General features: G+C 39.5%; 1 protein-coding gene across 2 annotated transcripts; it reads left to right on the plus strand.

Moving 5' to 3' along the window:
• Positions 1–1,007: 1,007 nt before the first annotated feature.
• Positions 1,008–20,494, plus strand: mfsd14bb (major facilitator superfamily domain containing 14Bb). Of its 2 annotated transcripts, none has more exons than XM_074670274.1 (12): positions 1,008–1,409; positions 4,958–5,044; positions 7,545–7,607; positions 8,120–8,247; positions 10,841–10,955; positions 14,000–14,218; positions 14,662–14,775; positions 14,923–14,994; positions 15,857–15,969; positions 16,087–16,184; positions 16,305–16,453; positions 16,862–20,494. In XM_074670274.1, exons 1-12 carry the CDS (start codon positions 1,353–1,355, stop codon positions 17,087–17,089), a joined length of 1,443 nt encoding a protein of 480 aa, XP_074526375.1. In that variant the 5' UTR covers positions 1,008–1,352; the 3' UTR covers positions 17,090–20,494. The 2 variants fall into 2 exon arrangements, with proteins under 2 accessions (XP_074526375.1, XP_074526374.1); XM_074670273.1 differs by having other exon boundaries at positions 1,016–1,409; positions 4,952–5,044.
• The last annotated feature ends 1,837 nt before the right edge of the window (positions 20,495–22,331 follow it).

Genomic DNA, 22,331 nt, shown 5'->3' on the forward strand with positions numbered 1-22,331 from the left:
TACTTGTCTCTAATACTTAATTCAAATACTTTGAATGTACAAACGCAACTGTCAAGGAAAGACTCATAAATTAAAAAAAAATCATAAAGAGCGCCTGAAATTAATATACATTAATGTGAACATAATGGCTCAATCAAAAGATCATGAAAAAATTATATAAATAATTATATGTAAGATTAAAATGCACTCCATTTTACATTCTATCCTATTTCATTTTCATTTTTTTTTTTTTTTGTATCAATGGGTAACTGAACAACATAATTATTTTCTTCCTAGGTCAGCAATTTTACCCTTAAAATTCCACTTTGGCTGTACAGTACATACCTTGATGTCCTTTTTTCTGCAGTTATGGACCCTTTGTCAAAGTAGAAATATAGAATTTAGTCTGAATTGTTTCCTGCACACAACACGAACATATTTTGTTTTACAACAAAGTCAGATGGTGTGTGGTTCGTGTAACGTTTATTGTACAAGTCGACTTTTATTCTTTAAAAGTACTACCCGGAAGTGTAATTTGACATGCTGGTTATCTTGACAATAGTTGTTGTGCGGGTTTGCGAGCCTCAAATTCTTCCACCGCCGAGTCCCGCCTTTCTTCTCTTTGCTAAATAGTAATCCAGGTGGATAGTCCTATCGCTGTCCGTTCATGACAAAATTAAGACGGCATGTCAGTCTGTTACCCCTAGAACGGACGCCATACTGCAGAATCAAGCAGTCAACAAGAGTATTACTCCTCAGTAAAACACTGACAATTTTACAATTTACCGATACTGTACGCTTTACACGCTGCTAGGCTAATCTAATACTATCTGCATTGTAGTTTGAGCGGCGGCACGGCAGGGGGCCCTCTCGCCATAGAACGGCATAAAACTGTTTAAGTATGAGCCGACTCAGAGTCAGATATTTCTGCCTTGAGCTGTGTGTTACAGAATCGGAATAGCGGAGAGAGCTGATCTGGGAGCAGCCACCAGTCAAATGTGATATACGTCAGGGGAAGAACAGGAAAGGGCGCTCCTTTTCTATGACATAGAGCACCCGTGGGCGGTGTTCACTACTTCACCATAGATGAAGGAGTAGCTGAAAAAAATGCCGCCCGCTTAGTGAATTCTCGTGATAAAAACGAAGTGACAATTTGTTAAATTACAATCAGAGCAGAGGAATTTAGGCGAAAACCCGAAGCCAAGCCCCCTTCACAGTTTACCACTTGCATTAACGTAACGCACCGAGCTAAGCCGAACTCCATGGTAGGACATTCATAAAAGACGCAGTAAACCCTGGAACTGGCAGGAAAACGTTTGGAGGATGCCGACTTCTTCGAGTTGGATGTGAAAATCGTTCCGGCAAGATGTGAGATGAACCGGGCGAAATCAGCGACCGAGGCCAACGACATCATGTTGGTCCGGAGCTCGGTAAGAAGTGCGCTAGCTCGGTTCGTTAGCACTGTCGGCTAATGTGGATCTCCCGAAACACATTATTTAACGGATAGCTAGAGAGTTGACAGCTTCTGAATTGTGAAGGGCATACAGTTGTGTAAGAGCAGAGGTGTAATTTCCATGTGAAGATCGTTTCCAGCTCGAGATTATACTTGTATTTTAATGCTACTAGCTCAATCAGCTAACTAGGCAGAATGTAAGCGAATTGGATGTTATTTCCATAGATTAAATGAAAAACTCAATTAAACGTTCGTTTTTTTGTACTGAAGGCTTGTGATGATTACAGGTGACGCTTAACAGCGTTCACAGAAGTTATTCAGAACTGAAGTGTTACCTGGAGACAGTTTGTTCTCTCCTGAAACTGAATAAGTTTCTTGTCAACATTGAAGTAGAGACAGCAAACGTGCGGTCGAATTTTCGTTTTCAGTTTTTTTGTATCCTAGTGTGTGTTTTCCGTTATAAACCTTGGAGTAAAGGCTCCAATCACCTACAAAGTCTTACAACAGTTTAGATCCTTATTTAATCCTTGCATACTTAAACGAAACGCACGCTTAAATCAATGACAGATTCAATGTTTCATCCTCACCTTATTCAACAAGATTAACCGGTCCCCTGTAGGTATTAGTCACGACCATACACCAAGCTATCTTTTTCGTGAACTCTCTGTTTGTGTTAACTCTGACGCCCCCTGTGGCCAAAAAGACACCGCTCATTTCGTCGCTCATTTCTACCTGAATAGAGCCTCATAACTTGGCACTGCAGTTTGCTTTCTTTCTAAAATATCAATTGTGATATCAAAAACACTGAAAATAAATTCATAGACATGGTGTGTTTGTACATGTCATACCAATTTCTGACTCAAAGTCGTTTTACGTTTAATAAAACACAACATCTTTTTTACATCACTTGGTTCAGCCATTTGTCCGCAAATATACACAAGGCCTGCATCTCTACATTGTCATTTATCGACTGAACGTTGGCTCATAGTTGGCTAAAATTTGACCTCATTGAATCAGAACAGTATGAAAGCATGGCCATGAAACCCAGACTTATACATGAGTGAGATAACATTTGATTGTGTACCTGCCATGTATTCCTTATTTATTGCAATATACTAAGGTTTTTGTTGTGCGCTTACTGCATATGCTCAAACTGGGATTCGTATTTGTGGTCATGCAGCTATACCGTTCGTGTATTAGTTGTGTTTTTATTCAAAAAAAATCTCATCATGCTATCCATCAGCAGTCTTTCACTGTCAAATGTTTCAACCTACTGTAAAGTTCTTGATCTGGTAACTTCCTCCTTCCACCAGTTTACAAACCTTTAAAGTTACTTAACTGTGTACCTAACATGAAAAAACTTTGATAACCTTTACGGATTTGTTATAAGAGAATTCACTTCACCAGAATCATACCTCATTGTGACTTTTTGTTTGCCAACTTGTAGATAGAATTGAACGGAAGGGAGGGAGAGAAACAGACAAATAGCCGCTTTCATGCACACACTCCCGAGGATTTCAGGACAGGTTGTACTTTTTGAGATTTTTCATTGTTGAATAGCCCTACACATCCCTTACAGCAGGAGATTTTCCTTGTTTGTGGGGTCTCGGGGGGCAGCTCATGATAACGAAAATGACTGTGGTTTTCACTGTGTAACCCTTGCAACATGACCTGACTTCTTGAATATTTGTGGGCTGTGAGGAAAGTTTTGGATAAGGTTTGGGTGAAGAAGTCTGCCTCTTGCATTCACACATGCAGCTCATCAATTCTGGTGATTTTAGTAAAAGTTTTGTGCATGTGCTTGGACGGAAGGACCAACACAACTCATTTTGACATGTGAGTTTTGAGTTGTACTGTAAAAATCTGTAATTAGTGAAGGGTCAAAACTGGTGCCTTGATGTCTGGTTATCTCACATAAATGAACCCTCCACTGAGAGAAAGTGCCTTGGCAGATAGTGGTATCATACTTTTTCCCTCGCATGAGGCCATTTGTACTTCAGCGCATGTTTTTGTCTACAAAGGTACTCCCTTACATCAGTGAACAATGATTAACCAGCATGTCATTGATTTATTCCTCTGTCCTGTACATTAGTTCTGCATTTGAATGTTGGCTGAGGGTGAAACATGGAAATTAGACATTTTACATGACGCCCTGACACAGAACAGCTTTATATAAGGCCCCTTTGTTCTGTAGCTCATGTTTTAGTGATAAAGTGATACATATGAGTCTTTGAACTTTCAGTGAAAGCATCATGCAAATAACAGTAAACATGTCCACAGCAATGATCCAACTGTTAACAGGGATATAAAGGTTGTAATTCTTTCATCTGTAGCTATTACCCTCTGAGAGGAAGATGTATTCAGGTACCTTTGATCCCACAAAAAGTGAAAGGCCTAAAAATATTCATTTTGAATTAATGTTACTCAGAGACACAAGTAAACTCCTACTAGAGGAGCTGAGACAAAAAACGGACGGTGTGTCACAGTAAACAAGACATTCAGAAAATCATTACAGATCATTTCAGTCAACTTCAGCTCCTGAACACTTTCATTTTACCTTTATTTAATGTTTTATTTTGAACTGAACTTGGCCAGCTGCTCTTATAACAAAGAGGATTTTTATATATATCACTGACGGACTAACTGACTGACTTGCTGACTTGCTGTTGCTTGCCTTTAGTATAAACCAGTGTGACCACTTCCTCTTTTTACTCTAAAGCCACAAAGCTGTGTGGTGACTTTTTTGGAGAAGTTAGAGATACAGTCAGAGTGTGAGGATGTGTTGTTGTAAAGGTGAAGATGGTGGAATCTTAAATAACAAAATAAGATGTAAAAACTAAAGCACCAACCTAAGTGAAGCAAGGGGAAGTGATGTTGGTATGGCTTCGCATGTTTTCGACTTATTATCTCTATGCACACAGCTGTTGCTGCTCAGTTTTAATTTACAATCTGTGAGAATCCGTTATTTACTCTTTCTTTTATGACAGTTTACTCTTTAATTAACCATAATTAAATAATCATAACCATCATTATGCATCACAAACAGCCATAAATCTATTTGATTAATTGCATGAAATTACCAAAGATATAAATTATTTCATTTAACAAAGAGTGTTTTGCAACTCAAGCATATCTGGCTGCAGGCCAAATATACCATCATCTAAGCAACAACAGACTTAACCTGTTGATTTTATTGTTTTGGAGCAAAGAGTGTTCCAGCTCTCATTTAAATCAATGCAACACAACAGATATCTATTGTCTGCACCTTTTTATGATGCCTCACTATTGGCTGATAAGACGATATCCATCAAAAATAGATATACAGTGGATATTTTGATGCACGTGCATCCCAGGTTTTCTGAAGATTTTCTACAAGTGCATCAAAAACTGACTGAAACTTTTGCACACTTTGAGAGAAGTGTGTGCTCGGAAGATCTGAGTAGATGAGTTTTGCACAGGATGTGGGTTTTTGTCTCCTCGGATGAATACTTAATGCTTCTGCCTCTCTCCTCCCCGCAGCACGGCCGCGGCCGAGCCAGAGTGACTCATGCGGTGGTGGTGATCTTCCTGGAGTTCTTCGCTTGGGGGCTGCTGACCACACCCATGCTAACTGTGAGTAAACACACCTGATCATCAGCGTCACCACACACACACACACACACACACACACACACACACACACACACACACACACACACACACACACACACACACACACACACACACACACACACACACACACACACACACACACACACACACACACACACACACACCACCACCTTTATTTAGACAAAAGATAGGTTCACTGGTTTTCAGGATCTGATTTTTGGAGTCTCTACCTTTTTTCGGGTATCAGAGGCTCAATTAGCTCACTTTCAAGTGTTTCTTTATTTAGCACTCACATGATATCTTGAACATTTAAAGTTTTTGGTTAATCTGTCTGACTTCTTAAGTCATCATGGGGTCTCAGCAGTCACATTTAGTCAAAGCAAAGTTTTCTCTAAAATTAAAGTCCTTTATTCTGTTTCCATTGTGTGTTTCCTGTCAGGCCATGAAAGGTGGGCTGTCACTTTGGATTAATACTGTTGTATTATCGAACTCCAGATGTCTCTGTTCAGATTTTTACGGGGATTTTCCTGTTTTCTCACAGAATAAAAATCTTTCCTGTCAGTGTGAACGTCAACAACACCACAGTAACACCAGCACACATATTATTCTCTGAGTGTTTCTTTGAGACCGCCTTGGACTAGTGTGAATGTTTCCTTTAACAAGCAGACAGGATGACAGCGAACAATACCGGCCCTTGAAAATGAAGCAACAGCCCTCTGTGCTGCATTTTTGAACCATAAAACTTTGGATGATAATCTGATTGTGCTGTATGAAAACGTGTGCTGAGAACTTTAAATCTGTCACATGAAGCGGACCAGTAAAAACAGCGTCTGTTTTGTGCTGCTGCATTTCTGTGAAGTTAAACATAAACATGAGATGAATCAGATGTTTGCTTGTTGTGGGGAAAACCTCTAAAACTACTTATGTAAAGTTGCAAGTCGTGTTGCCTGGCTCAGAGTTTTTGATTCACAGCAACAACTGAAGGCAATCTAGCTCACAGGAATGGTTTGCTCTTGTTATCCCAGATTGTTTTTTATTTATTATTTAACTTCTATTTTTTTCTTTCTGTTGGAGACAATGTCATACTTTTATGAAGTGTCTTTAGCAACCGATCTACAGGGTTACTTTTAAAGGATTAAATGGTACATATTGAGAGGATTGTGAAACCTTGAGTTAGGAGCTTACTGCTCTGAGAATCACCTAAATGTCAGCATGTACTGTCACATTTGAATTACCCTGCTTACGTCATGATGTCAATCATGAGGAATGCTGCTGAGCAAATATTTGATTCGCCCGTGTTAGAGGTGTGCTGAGTACAGGATGTTTGATTACGCACGCTTTAGAAACGTGGGACTTAATTAGCTACTTACAAATAGTCTTTGCATGTCCATGACTGCAAAAGTAGAAAATAAATCCTTCAGTGAGAATTTAACCGGTAAAGTTTTGGAGTGAAATTGGTCCTTCAGCTGGACCTGATGATTAAAAGGCTAAGAACAGTAAAGGTCATTGAGTGTAGCTTCATCTGGACAGCAAACACATGAGAAACAGAGCTGGAGGCTCCTCCAGTGACATTTGGACCCCTCTTATTGGTTCAGTGTTCACGGCTATAGAAGAGAGCCACAAGTGTAAACTTATGGTATTGTTGCACTAAAATAAGATACAGTAAGTCTTTTGTAAAAAATAGGAAAACAAAACATGTTATATAAAATGTCAGTCCCTGAATGTGTTGAATAGTTGCAGCTCTTCATCTCTTTACAGCTTCAAATCATCTCAAAGCTGAGAGAAATGCTTAGTTTTTACTTTTTCTTGTATCAGCTTCTACTTTTTATACTTTTGATTATCAGTTTTGAATCCAATAATTGCTGTCGATATAAATTGTTTTCAAATTCAAATATTTTGGACTCCACCATGAACCCAAAACAGAGGCACAAACAGAAACGGTTCATTTTCACACATTGAGAGTTGAGGTCACTCTGTGTTGCTGATTTTAAAATTTGGGATGACTGCTTCTTCATTCATGTTTTTATGCTAAGCTATGCTTAACATCTCTCCTCACCCACCTCTGCACTCTCCTTAGAGATGAAACCAACATCTAACTGACTACATTTGTACAAGAAAGTAAGTTTTCCAAAAATGTCAGTCCTGTCACATAAGGTCTGTGACTTTTGTTCTGAGGTTAAATTGATAAATAGATCCGTTAGTGAAGAGGGCAGAGCTCAGTCAGTGTGTCCTCTGCTGACTCAGCAGTCTGTATCAGCTGAACAAAGGAGCCACATTATGTGATGTGAATGTGCAGAGGACACGATTAATGATGCTCCTCTCTGGTTTATCTTCTTATTCAGTCACACTACTTTCTGATTAGTATGCATTTTTGCACGGTCACTTGTGAAGTGTGTGAGCTCGCACTGAACATGTGAATGTGGGAGTTTGTGTTAGAGGTTGGACCGGTAAAATAACTGTAAGAGTGTTTGTAAGGCTTGACTTTGTGTTGTTGTTTCAGGTCCTCCATGAGACGTTTCCTCAGCACACCTTCCTGATGAACGGCCTGGTTCAGGGTGTGAAGGTACGACTACCATCACAACACCTGCTCAAACATACTATATAAAAACAGAGATGTTTATGTGACACTCAGATCCAACCCTTCTCTCTTGACTCTGACACCTGAATGCAGAGAGCCTGCAGAAACAGAGAAGTGACCTGACACCAGAGCTCTCTGTGTCCAGCATTTAAAACCTGACTGTGAGGGATTCACTTGCAGCTTTGTGATGCCAGGGATGCAGTGACCTGCTGTGACCCACTGAATGAAAGGAAACACTCAATTTTAAACTGCCAAAGAAACTTAATATGGTGTAGTCAAATTATGGATCTCAGAACAAGTTAGTCAGGATGTAATGTGTAACATTAAAAGACTTGAATGTGTCAGGGTCTTTAAGTTTTTTTCATCATCAAAATGTGCTCAAGAGTTTTGTGTTTTTCTCTCACCATTCATGGACTTAAAAAGAGATTAAAAGAGATCATAAAAGGTTTTGACACTAATCTGAAGAGTAAGACACGTTGTTCTGTGTTCCTGTGCAGGGCTTCCTGTCGTTTCTGTCGGCTCCTCTCATTGGCGCACTCTCAGACATCTGGGGAAGGAAGTCCTTCCTCCTCATGACGGTCTTCTTCACTTGTGCTCCCATCCCCTTCATGAGGATCAGCCCATGGTGAGTCACACACTGTGTGTTCATGACGGACGGGCAATTCTTTTGCAAGTGCATGAATAAATAAGAAACAGACAGTTATTTCAAACTTTGAAAGCCATGAAACATTGAGTTAATAATAAGCATCCTGGGTGTGGTGTTCCCAGATCTGATTTTAAAAGGTCTGTATTATCAGACATAGTGATAAGCAGTCAAACATTTTGTTAAAATCTCCTAACAAAAAGGTGATGCTTCCCCAGGTGTTCTTGCTGAATTAACTGATGATTTAATGGGCAGGTTATCTGCACAACACATTAGCAAACAAGATTGACTTTCACTTTAATGTTCTTGGCTTGAGTTCAGCTCTCACTTAATGGAGAGAATTTAAGCTGTAGCATTGATTTTGTGAAAAAATAGCAGCTAGCTAGCACACAACACGTATTTACTGCTAAGAGACAAAAACATGAGCAGATGCTTTTGTCTTTGTTCTGCCACAGCAGTATGTGTTTTTGAATTAAGCTCACAGATTCATTCCTCATTCATTGTCTTAGAAACCATAACATGCTTTTAAGTTAAGATATTTGAATATCCGAGATAATGTGTTTATTGTTGTAGTTGTGTTCCTTAAGAAAGGTGAACTCCTTTAGTAAAAGCCTGATGGATTCTTCACCTCTCCTGACACACCCTTCTTGTGTCTTTTATAATCAGATCTTGTGCAATCGTATATGTCTACAAATAGATCAATTGAAATATGTAAACTCTGAGATCACAACAGGTAATCATTTGATTGGATGGTAAAAAAGGGAACTCTCATATGGTTAGTCTAGGACACACTCGTGTAGTTCATTCTCCTCTTATTGATCTCTGTCAGAAGGAATCCCACGTCTTTCTCTTCTCTTGCACTGAGCTCATGCACACCTTGTCAGGTGAGAAAGAGTTTTAGAATTCTTTCTCATGACCTCCTTTCATAATAAAGGTTCCCGTGGAACCAAAACCAGGCCAAGTCTTTTCTGCATAGGTCATGTGGCCTTACAGCTTATATCACAGACACAAGTGAAAGTCTGGAATCTTCTTTTGTGTCTAAAGTGCTGCTTAAACAAAATAACTTTTAATTAGCTGAGTTTTTTAAAATGATTTTGGCTCCAACACAGTGTTTTCCAGTTTCCACGCTGTTGCCAGTCACATGCTGTTCACTGGGGGCTCAGGCTCTGAGAGGATCGCTCAGAGTTGGCAGAGTTAGAGGAGGCTCTGCTGCAGCTTTTTGGAGTTTAAACCGTCACATGTTGTTCATGTGAGCGGACGAGCATCAGCATGAAGGCAGCAGAGCGGGGCGCAGAAACAGCCAAAGCATTGAAACACACTCTCCACTCCTGCTGCTCTCTTACAGCCCCATCTATCTGTGTCGCATCCAGAGAGCACAGTGTATTCACTGTTAACTCAAATAGGTCTTAAAAATCCTCTTTCCTCCTCTAACAGATTACAAAGAAACAGCTCTTTACAGCAAGATGCCAGCTCAGGATTCAAAATTATCAAAATTATCAGGCTGAGTATTTACAGTGTAGTTATAGTCTCCCTATTTTTTGTAAAGCAGCTTTACAAAACCTAATGATGTTAAACACGGATCATAGGGTCAGTGAATTGTGCTTTACATTTTAAAAGTCCTGAAGGCAGAAAATGTGCTGAAGTTTTCTGTCTTTCAGTAAAAGGCCCAAAGACACCACAAACATCTAGTACTGATTAACAGGAGAATTATACACAAAAGAACAAAAAACTTTTTTTTTTTTAATGAGCGTTTATCTGCCGGAGTCTTGACTGAAGAAATGGTACAAATCACAATTCACTCACAAATCTTCTGCTCTAAAAACAACAGAAACTGTGAAAATAAATTTGTTTGGGAGCATTTTCAAGAAGAAGATGACATCAGTAGATATCAGTTTATTCTGCAGAGCAGTCCATAGTGGAAGTTCTCTACACAAAACCACAAAAGTACCATGGTCTCTAATACCAGAGCCAAAAAAACAATAAATGAAGTGTGGTTTTTTTCTTAGTTTTCTAAAACTTCTCTAATTTTTACTGCTCTTCTGGCAGTAAGTCTCCTCCTAATGCTGAACAGTGAATCGTGTTCTGCTTTCTGTCCATTTAAAATCTTTTCAGTCATATTGCCTGAAACAACTAAACACATTTCTCCAGCTCACAGAAAAGAAGCTGAAGATAGACAGGGAATCTGTGCAGTGAAAACACTGATGTAACAAATAACACTTCAGCTGATAGTCTGTGATATTTGATTAACTGTTGCTTGTTTTATTTTGAATGTTGTCAACGCCCCCTGTCTGGACCAGAAACCCAAACAAGTCTCCAATAAAAAGACGCAAATGAACATTATGAAAATCATGTAATTCTCCTGTAAAGTGTGTTTGTTGAAGCACAAATTTACATCTGTAACAAGCCTCTTTAGCTGCTGTATGGTCACAGACTCTTAAGATATTTTCAGCTCTGAAAAAGTCCAACAAAAACTTCTGCAGTTTTTTAGTGTTTTAACATCAGGTTCATTTTAAAGGTTCCTTCAATCTTTCAGACGGAGTGTATTCATTCTGTGTCTGTTTGTGTTTTTGTGCAGGTGGTATTTTGCTCTGATCTCAGTCTCAGGGATTTTCGCTGTGACCTTCTCGGTGATCTTCGCCTACGTCGCCGACATAACAGAGGAGCATGAGAGGAGCACAGCCTACGGACTGGTAACTATGCTGCTCATTCATAAACAAAGAGAAGAGACTTCAGCTTCCACAGAGCAGCACAAACTGAATCGGAGGTTCAATGTGGTGCTCTAAAACTAGACTGGAAGTGATTTAACGTTGGCCATGAAACTATGCAGCATGGCAGACCACGTACTTACTGTAAGCATATTGTGTGTGAATATAATAGAGGTTCTGATCTGTGCTCTCAGAGCTGTTTCATTGCGTTTCCTGCCATTATGACAGTCTGAACCAGGGTCAGAGGCAGGACAGGAAGTGCCGGTACAGATGGAGTCTTTGGTTGTCTGAGTGCTTTATGTAGAGACAGCATTGATCATGTCCTCACATTATTAAATCAAAGCTGCTGTTGCTGCAGTGCATTCTGGGCTCTTTGCTCACTCAGTTTAAAGGAGTCTTTGTGTTTTTGGCTCTGTCTGACCAACACATGCTTATAAGTCACTGCACACACATTTACATTAATTGGACCTGTTATGTTTAATAAGCGCCGTTGTTTCTGTGGGCACACAGGTCATGTGACGGCAGCGTGTGACCACAAATAAAAACTTCACATTGTTTGATGAATAAAAGGGAATCAAAGAGTCAGAGCCGCTTTGTGTTAATACATTAATGCTTCACATTTTAAAGAGTACTATACACACTCACACAGCATCAGCTGATTTTAACTGAGTCTCAAAGCATGCATTAATCAGCCTCAAACAGGAACTCTACAGGACTCCAGCAGTAGCCACTGATCAAATCATTATGATCATCTGTTTTCTTCAGAGCTGCAGAGAGAAACATGAGGGAAGAGGTGTTAAATTAAAAGAACATGGTGTTTGGTGCTGACAGTGGCAGCTGGTGCTTTTTATCCAGGGGTGGATGGTGGGCTGCAACAGAAACCAAAATATACATAACAAACATACAGGGTTCAGTAACAGTTATTGTGTTTTTTCAATTGAAATATAGAGTTAGGCTTTATCTGTATTTTCTTAGCAAGATTAACATCCTGAGTTATTTCCAGAGTAGGTTAATGAATCCTTCAAAAAAGTTTTGGGTTTACCTGGGGTGTACTCTCAGTGTGACACTTCTAACAGCTAAAATACACCAAATGCGTCTGCAGTGTGTCTCCATTCCGTTGCGGCAAACGGATCAAATAGGTTTCATTCAAATCAATGTGTCAACTCCCACTGGATCTGTTCTGTTGCAGTACGTCTGTGTGGCTGGTCCGTGGTGTTTCAGGTAGTACACAGCCTCCTACCTCTGATGGACATGGAGCTATAACCTGTAACTTTAGCGTAGGGAAGATTGATCGGGACAGGAAGTTGTGAACTACCTAAAAACACCCAGTGACTTTCAAAATAGAACAGACCGTGTCATAATCAGTTCGTATTTAGCTTCGCTATGATGATTAACGGACATAATGAGTGGAGTCAGACCAAGAGTCAACAGGTTTGAGGTTTTACAGCCCAACATGAATGAAGAGAGACTTATCAATGGAGAGGAAAGCACAGGAACTTCTTGGTCTATAACTCCAGCTGTCTGTCAGTCATGTAGCTTGTGGAACTGTCTTGTCGCACTGTAGACGTATCTGGTGTATGTCACAGGGTGTCCGTGGGGTTTTAAAAAGTATTAAAAGTTGATAAATCAATTTTGGGAAAATTAAGGGCCTTAAAAAGTATTAAAAAGTCTTAATTGTGGTTTTATGAGGTATTAAGTTTCATAGGTATTCAAGCTTTGACCCAAAAAATATCCATGAATATTTATTTTCCTCTTTGCGACTGCCCCCTGATTGGGACATTCAACATTCAGCCGATAAAGTTCTAAAATAGAAAAGAATAGAGTTACTTTATTGATCCCAAACTAGAAAATTGTTGTGTTAACAGCAGAAATTGATGGAGTCAGTAGAAAAATACAAAAAGACAAAAGAATAGAATAAAAAAAAATACATAAAGACTCTAGTTACAATAAGATACAACAATAAGGATTGTGAGCGGTATAAACACCAGCTATAAATAATGTAATTTCTAGTTCTATAAAGATAAATTAAATACAACATTAAAGCAAATCACACTATCTCCGGCACATGTCCTAAATTTTAAGAATGATTAAATAATTTCTCATTTTCTTCAGCAAGTTGGCCTTGAATAACTCCTGTATCCTGTTGTGGGAGTGTTGATAAACCTGCCTTTAGTTTCATTTGTTCTTTCAAGCTTTTTTCCTCCTTAGCTTACATCATTTCTGTATGTAAACTACAACTGTTAAAAAGTGGATGCCAACAACAACTGAAAGTTGCGATAAAGTCTTAAAACTTTTTTAAAGGTTTTTGAAAAAGTCTTAAAAAGGTATTGAAATCAACCTCAGTATTTTAGCATAGACCCTCTGTCAGGCACAAGAGAGGCTGGAGATGTCCTTATCAAATGCCCGTACCCCCTTCAATTCCTCTTATTAATGCAAGAAGCAATTAATGACGATACTAATGAATAACTTAAAATAATAGCCGTTCTTGCCTTGTAGATGAGCAGAAGTTTGATCCATGAGATCATAAAAGTTTGCTGTTTAGCTCCTTCTCTCCCTCTATGCTGCTTTCGTGCTGTGTGGTCTCACGGTTTACCATAAAACTTGTTTAGACAGTTCACATATATCACACTGAATGAATGACAATAAAACAGAAGTTTTATGACTTAACATAAAGTACAGGCAACTTAGCGTTCATCAAAGAGGGAACGTCAGGCTTATTAACTGTCAGCATTATCACGGCAACGTAACCAGACTCAATATAGCTACATGAATTACTGCTCTAATGCTGCTTGTTAGAAGGTAGTATGTAAATCATCTTGGGAACACAACCCACAGGAGCTCTTTTCTCTCAGTTAAACACAGAAGCAGTCTGAGAAGTAAAGCTAAAATCTGTCCTAAGATAACGTGTGAAATGAAGACATTTGAATTCCAGTATTTTTTCTATTATCTCCAGAAGTGTAAACTCCCTCTTTTGAACCGCTCTTGATGTCTTTTTTTATCTCAATGACTTCTTTTGTCTTTTGTTCCAGGTTTCTGCAACCTTTGCAGCCAGTCTAGTGACAAGCCCAGCTATCGGGGACTTTCTCTCTGCCAAGTACGGAGACAGCCTGGTGGTCCTGGTAGCCACGATAGTTGCAGTGGCCGACATCGCCTTTGTGTTTTTTGTCGTCCCCGAGTCACTGCCAGACAAGATGCGACTGACATCCTGGGGCTTCCCCATCTCCTGGGAGCAGGCTGACCCCTTCGCTGTGAGTTTGTTGGATTCATAGTATGACAGGGAGAGGTCAGAGGTCACTAGTTTGGTGGTTTGTTTTGAGCTTACCTCATCACACTGTAGGTCAAAGGAACATGGTGAAAATATCAGAAGATAGCGTCATTATCAGACTCGCCTTGTTTGGAAAGGATGAATGACAATTATTTTATCTTAACAGACAAACGAAGGAAACAATAAGTCAAGAGGAGAATGAAGGAGGAGAACGTATTGATTTTGTGAAGTGATCAATGTAATAACTGATTAACTGTCTGTAAAGGCACAGGGAATAGACAAGGTGACACATTAAGTCCTTTCAAAGCTGCTCTGACCTCTTCAGGAGCTTTGTGTAACTAGTCTTACAGGTCTCAGCAGATCAGCTGATTGATTGACAGGGTATTGATGAGCTGTATTGATTCTTCTTTTTCTGTCTGTGTTCAGTCTCTGCGCCGTGTGGGGAAGGACAGCACCGTGCTGCTGATCTGTGTCACAGTGTTCCTGTCCTACCTGCCTGAGGCTGGGCAATACTCCAGCTTCTTCCTCTACCTGAGACAGGTAACATGACCATATGGGCCAGGATTTGATTTAATGACTTTGTTTTGAACCAGAAAATGAATTCGAAATTCCATGTGTGCTTCCTCCACCTGTGAAATGTGTTTTTCATACGTTAAGCTGCTGTAAGATGTTTTTTTTCCGTTTTAGGTGATCGAGTTTTCACCTGCAGCCATCGCTGGCTTCATCGCCATGGTGGGGATCCTCTCTATAGTCGCTCAGGTAAACAAACAACCGGCTCACACAGAGTAGTCATGCAGGGAAGATATTTATTTTAAGTATTGCAGAAAGAAGTATAAACACAACACAAATCGGTTGAGACTGGCCACACCAACTCTGTGGAGGATTTTAAGCAGGTTTAGTGCACATTTGATCAGGGGGCATGATCTGATTCACTGCTTCTCAGAACAGATTATTTGTGTAATCCTGAGGCTTGTGGTGTTAATAGAGAGTACTAATTGTACTCCTCAATGAGTTTGAGCCTTAAATATTTGAGATTCCAGGTCATTGACGGCAATAACCAACGAGAGGAACAGACCTGGAAGTGTCATCAACCGGATGTTACAGCTCGCAAGCATGGCAGTGAATGTAAACAGAAAGAAAGATGCGCTTGTGGCATTATTTACCTTTTTTATTTTTAGCTAACAGAACACAGCCCAGGACAGCCAGCTGAAGACGTCAGTCGCTCTTTTGAAGTTATCTTTGTTGATACAAGTTTCTATGAGATCTCAGATCTGTGAAACTGTTACTGCAAACATTGAGTGTGTGGTCTGGTAGTTTTATATCATCTTTTGAGAGGGTTGTAATGCTATAAAAAAGATTTCTAGATCAGATTCTTAAAGATATTTTGTGTCAGAATAAGAATTGGAGAACTTCATGATTCCAGAGGTAACTTAGTTTAGCCAGCTCAGCAGATTAACAACAAATGACAGACGAAAACTATTCGTCGTAACATTCAACACTCAACATGTCGAAATTAGTTCATGCTGAAGAAATCATGTAGAATACATGAGTTCATAATCATTTTTGTTGGCAGTTTCCCTGGGACTATATTGTGACCTTCCTCTCTCTGTGTCTCTGTCAGACTCTGTTCCTCAGTGTTTTAATGAGAACCATTGGTAATAAGAACACGGTTCTTATGGGTCTGAGCTTTCAGCTCTTCCAGCTGGCCTGGTACAGCTTCGGCTCTGAACCATGGTGAGTAAGCATGTCTGTGTTTATCTTTCTATGAAATCTCTATTCCTCTTTGTATCTGGGTTTGGTGTACTGCTCCACTCTCTCAGAGCTCAGTTTGTTTTTAAATCTCTGTTTCAGGATGATGTGGGCAGCAGGAACAGTAGCAGCCATGTCCTCCATCACATTCCCAGCGATCTCTGCTCTGGTGTCTCACAGTGCAGCACCAGACCAGCAAGGTACGTCCACCTGTCTGTCAGCCCGTCTAACTACCAACCCATCAGTCTACCTGTCTGATTCCCTGAATAAGAATCAGGTCATGAAGATGTGTTTCCTCTTCTTTGGGTTGTTTTACTCAGGTGTGGCTCAGGGGATGATCACAGGTATCAGAGGTCTGTGTAACGGTTTGGGACCAGCTCTCTACGGCTTCATCTTCTTCGTCTTTCACGTGGAGCTGAACGACATGGAGCCAGTGTCAGGAGGGACCACACCGACAGACAACACAGAGGTACAAATACAAATGTTTATAGGGTGTCTGATCCAGTGTGAGTGTGTGGGGAAAAAAATATATGACAGTATAGTTAAGTTGTGTTCTAGTCTTGGCTTTTTCTCTGTTTGTTTTCTCAGGTGACCGTGACTGTATTTATTTTTCCACCTCCTCACATCCCGTCATCATACCCACACACTCACACACACCGAACTGACACTGACTTAATGCAGCTGAGATATTTTAGGAGTCAGTCTGCTCCACAGGGAGCAGCTGGTAAAGACTTGGAATTGATGATCTGCCTCTTCCACTAATTAAAACACACAGTCAACCTGATGAGAGAAAAACAGAGAAACCCTCAGGATTATTTTGTTTTATTTAATTCAATACTCTGACATATTTTTTTCATTTTCTGTGTCTGTCGTGTAGAAGTTGATGGTCCCCGGCCCTCCCTTCCTGTTTGGAGCATGTGCCGTCTTATTCGCTCTCCTCGTCGCCGTCTTCATCCCAGAGAACCACCAACTGGGTGACGTCAAGAACTGCTCCACCTGTAAATCCACCACCTCCATTGCACATGCTCAGAACAGCAACCCTCTGGCCTCGTCCCCCAGTGACACGGAGGACATCGAGCCTCTCCTGCAGGACAGCAGCTTGTGACTGACAGGCTAGCCCCGCCCCCTTTAGCATAGATGGCCTTTTATTTTTTTATTTCTTCAGACCCAGTGAATATTACAGAGTGAGGTAGGCAGCGATCACACTGACTAGCTTTATTTCTTCACATGATGGATTGTATCTAATCCCTTTGATAAAGTGGAAGTGCACATATAGCAGCCAAATGTTTCACTCAGAGCTACTTTTTTCTCTGTTACACCCCCTGCTGGTGGGAGACGTGCATAAACATTAACACTTTAATAAAGTTTAAAACCTTTTATTGAAAATTTGGCATCCTTCTTTGCACACCTGGTGCTCGTGGCACTTCTCCCAGGTGTGTTTGGGCAGGTGTAACAAAGGGCTTGGAACCCTTAGTGGGATGTACCTCAGCAGCAAGCAGGATGCCTCATGAAGTCTCATCACAGGAGAGAAGATGAAACAGAGCGCTTAATAATGAGCACTTTAGAGTCTGTTATTCATCACCATGATTTTATTTTGTTTTAGGGCCTTTCAGTAACAATTAACAATTTACTGCAAATAGTTTTTATTCTAACAAAGGTATTCTGTAATGAGTTGTATAAACACTCATGAGATTCTTGGAATCTCTTTAGGGCTGTGACAGTATCGTCAGTTTTGCAGTATCCCAAGAACAGTACGCTGTTGTGTAGCAAACGATTTTTAACCACAGAAAAGAGGTTTATTTTGTTTCTTTTTTTAAGTTAAGCATTTCACTTTTTAAGGACATTTTGTATTTCTGAGAGATGAGAATCAGCTTAAACGCTTGTGATTCATTTGAAGATTTTGTATCAGACAACAGGCTTTGAAATCACCCTTTATTTTTTTTATTATTATTTCTTTTAGTTGTCAGTCTGTTTGCCGCCTAAACAACTCGAGTCAGCTGTCCCTCTCTGTGTACCTGATGCACCGACCTCTACTCGTTAGGTCTGCGGAGGTCAGGAAGTCAAACGCTGAACAGGAGCAGCAGTGTGTTGAAGTCACTTCTCAGTCATAAAACGTCATAAAACTTGGACACACGTAGCATTGTGGGATATCGGATAAGAGATGTGACTGATGGGAGTCTGAACCCTGCAGGGTGTAGCGTGGTTGTGTTTGTATGTCCACCATCGACCTCAGAGTTCTCCTGAAGTACTGATAAGACGACGAAGACCAACACGCTGGTTACTCGCACTGAGCATGTGCAGGATGACCAGATGGTTTGAGAGCAGAAAGACTTTTAGATATATTTGGAAAATAATTGAAACAGTTTGAAGTGCATTTAGCTTTTTCTCATGTGGAGTCGGATGGTGTCATGTTGAGGAAAACGGATTTGCGTACTGGATTTACAACCCCCTGCTATTGATTTAACAATCCCTCTTGTGTCTCATGTCCTCACTCAAAGTTTTCTTATTTTTTTAACTGTTGTCAAAGTTTTGGAAGGTTAATGTAGAGATCATCTCCTCAGCGCTTGTTGCCATTAAGCTGATGATAGTCCAGAGTCAAGTTTGAACCATAAATTGGCAGCCTGTAAAACCATGCCTGAAGCCTCTTTCACATGACATTTTCTAGATAATATCAGGATTTTAAGGCCCTGATATTTGAAAAAATGTCCTTTGCACATGCTCCTTATGTTAAAGGATGTTATGTATCTCAAATCTGGAAATACTGGAGCGTGTAGGAGTTTCAGTTTTTCACTGATATGATTTTGACACCAAATCACATTTCATCCTGAATTCAACAGCTGGAAACAACTTCAGATTTCTATGATGATGTAAAATCCTCCAGGCTGATTTGTTTTCCCTCCATGACCCCCCGGCTCCTCTCGGCTGATCAGTCTCAGTGTCAGATCCATCACCTCTTCTTCTACATGAGTTTATACTTGAATTAGTTCATCTAGTTGGATCTTTCCCAGCTGTGGGACTTGAAAGTGCTCCTCCCACCCAGCCTGCAGACCCGGGTGGGTAAGACAAAGCACTCCTAGTTACTGATGTTCAAGTTGTCTGTGCAATGAAAGCTTTGTTGCTGACTTGATTTTAAAACCTCAGAGTTAGGATCACAGAGAATTTGTGTTCTCTGAAGCTGTTTAGGACAGAAGGTGCCATGTTGTTGTTCAGTTTTTCTAATCTTTGAGTATTTTACTGTTTTTTGTGTTCCTTTTAAGAAGTCAAACTAATCCATTCCAAAAAACATTGTCCCTTCCCAACAACGCTTCACCCAGAGATGAAATAGTTGATAGTTCTGCCAAAGGTCAAATGAAATGTCAGAGTTTCCATGTTTCACTGTGTTTGAACATCTTTCCCTTGGTTCTCCTTGTACGTCATAAATACAGCATCCGCTACAAAAACACCTGAGAGTCCTGATGATGAGGAAGATGATGGTGTGTAGCGTCATGAAGCACAATCATGTTACAACAGAGACAAATGTCCACCTTGTACACCTTTTGTTTTCATCTTCAGGATGTTTATTTACCTGGAGCCCCTTGTCAGCTTTTTAATTTGGTCTTGTGATTTATCTCTGGGCTGCTGATCGTGTTTCTAAAAGATGTCAAAAAACAGAAAGCTAGATCCACAGATATTTTCAAACAGGAAGTTAAAATCCTGCCATGTTGATTATAAGTCCCTGGAACCACCAGTGTCATAAATTGTATCTTGAATTTCTGATATTTGGTGTTTATTGGACCCTGTTTTCAAGCATTGATTCTGTTAAAATCCTAAATTCTCTTAAACTATTTTAGGTCCCTGACTCTTTAGTTTCTGCAAATTTTGCAATCAAGGAAAACTGCACATACAGGATCTTGTTGTGGATTAGTAGTTCAGTAAAATCCTGCTCGTGCACCAAAGAGCCCCAGCTTGCACTTTGATTTGTTCAGTTAGCGCCCAAACCAGAAGAGAGAAACGGCTCCTGATGCTGGAGTTGTTGATTAGCTCTGAATTCCTGTCTGATCTATCAGCCTGATTCTTGTTTCATGGTTTAAAGCCTCTCCACTTCTGACTCTTAAGTTTTTACCCACGTTTTATTTAGTCTGACCTTTTCAGCTGGGTCAATAAAACGACTCGGCCACCCGGTTTTTGCCACTAACAGAACAATGACTGAAGCTTTTTTCCACGTCAGCAGCTGTTACTGAATCCTAAGTTTACTGAGAAGACTTTAGTTAATTAGATAAAGTTACTTATGCAGTCTGTGTCTCCACATAACCCCCTCCCCCCGTCAGTGTACATGATGCAGGACGTTTGCTGATTTCTGCACTTTAATTTCTCTGAACGTGTGCCTCTAATCATTCATGTTCATATCTGTTTTTATAAAAACAAAGAGACGCTGGACGGCGTCGACGTGTTGTGTATTTGCAGTTGCTTTCTTTTATCTGGAGAACATAATTTTGAATAATATCTATGATGATAATAATAATAAAGAGAAATGTATGATGTAAAATGTGCACTTCATTGTTCTTATTTCCAGTTTGTTTCTCTTGCTCTGATGAAAAACAGGAAAATGCTTTATTCAAGTTACAAAACTTTATTTGTAAAAGTCGACTACAGCACAAACAGAAACTTAAGAAAATAAAATTTAATCAGACCCACTTCAATCAAAGCGGCACACAGAAACACACTTCAATATAAATCTACCATAATACAAACAATAGAAATACAAACTCAAACATATCAAACTTTTTAAAGGTCACTATTTGGAGCAATTGGAAATAAAATCAGCAAAAAGTGCTTACTTTCACAGTGTATTGCAGAAACTTATCAAACTCAATGATGAAACTGAAATTGCTTTAGTTTTTAGTTGAGTCAAATTGTTCAAACCTGTAAATCAGCTTATTCTCTGATAATCAATCTCATACTTCTTTGACGTTCAGCCATATTTGGTCACAGTATTTACATCCTTCAACCTTAAAATCCACATCATTACAAATAACCTGCATAAAAATCACCAAGCTACCTGCATAAACCAAAAACACACCAGAATGATTCTAAAATACCCGACAATCAATGAGGAACATGAAATTTTAAAAGAAGTTTTCAAATTGTTCAAGTCAAAAACCAAATGTGGAAAGAAAACAAAATGTTGTTTGATGGTACCTTTAATTTTCTTATCTGAGATGAAAACTTGAAAGGTAAGTAAAATCTGCACACCTTAAACTGCTCCAATGCACACTGTAAGAAGAATATCAAAACTTGGAGAAGCTTTAGCTAGAATTCAATTTAGGGCTTAAAATCTCAACATTTCAAATCAGAAATGTAATATTTCAGTAGTCTAGAACTCTTTAAGCTATTGCCTCAAAATAACTCTTGTTATGGTCACAATCTTTCAATTTTATTCTGAATAAAAGAACTTTAGTCTTGTTGCACACATTACTTATATGTTCATGCTTTCTGGTGTAATTTGAAATCTCACCCTTTTTTTTCCTCAATCCAGCCTCACTCTGCAATCTGTATTTCACAAATTTACAGCAGCTTTATATAAACGTTAAATCTTGTGAATACATAACTATTTTCCATTAATTCTTTTATTTAATATATAGATTGTTTTACTTTCTTTAACTTTATGTTTTAAAATCCCAGCTTGTATTCTTAGGATCCTCCATCATACCCTAATCTGTTTCCATCTTTGTTTTAATTACTTGACAATCTAGAGCAGGGGTGGCCAACCTAAACTGCATGTGGCTCTTTGCCTTTCAGTGTCCGGCCCTTCGATCCATTCATAAAAAAAATAATTCTAGATAAATATATAGTTATGAGTAGTGGTGTGCTGATCAATCTAAAATATTTATGTATTGATGCCTATGTTGGGATCAGTATTGATCAATACTTAGGTGATGAGATTGATACTTAAGTTTCGGTTTCTCTTCTCTACATGTGCTCCTCTCAACCGCTCATGTGCTCATAGCCAGATAGATGGATAGATGAATGTATTGCTTTTCATTTTATGTCATTTTGTTTCTGTGTGAGAGGAAGTTTGTGAGACCACGTGTGTGATGTGGCTCTTTGTTGTATCACAGTAATTTTTGTGGCTCTTGGTCTCTGACTGGTTGACCACCCCTGAGCTAGAGTTTTCTTCATAAGCAGAAATTTAAAGTTTTGGGGGGAAAAAAACAACAACCTTGAAAAGTGATTGAATGGCATCACTCTGGTGTGAAACTCTCCTGGTGCACACTCATGACACTTCCACAGAATCCACAGAGTTCCCCGTGTATGTTCATCATTATTTGATAAATGTTAATTGTTTAACTGCATAAAGTGCTTCTCTA

This window comes from Halichoeres trimaculatus, unplaced genomic scaffold (genome assembly GCF_033239565.1).
Source record: "Halichoeres trimaculatus isolate MK-OKI-2021-1 unplaced genomic scaffold, fHalTri1.1 fHalTri1_scaffold_5, whole genome shotgun sequence".
Classification (NCBI taxonomy): Eukaryota; Metazoa; Chordata; class Actinopteri; order Labriformes; family Labridae; genus Halichoeres; species Halichoeres trimaculatus.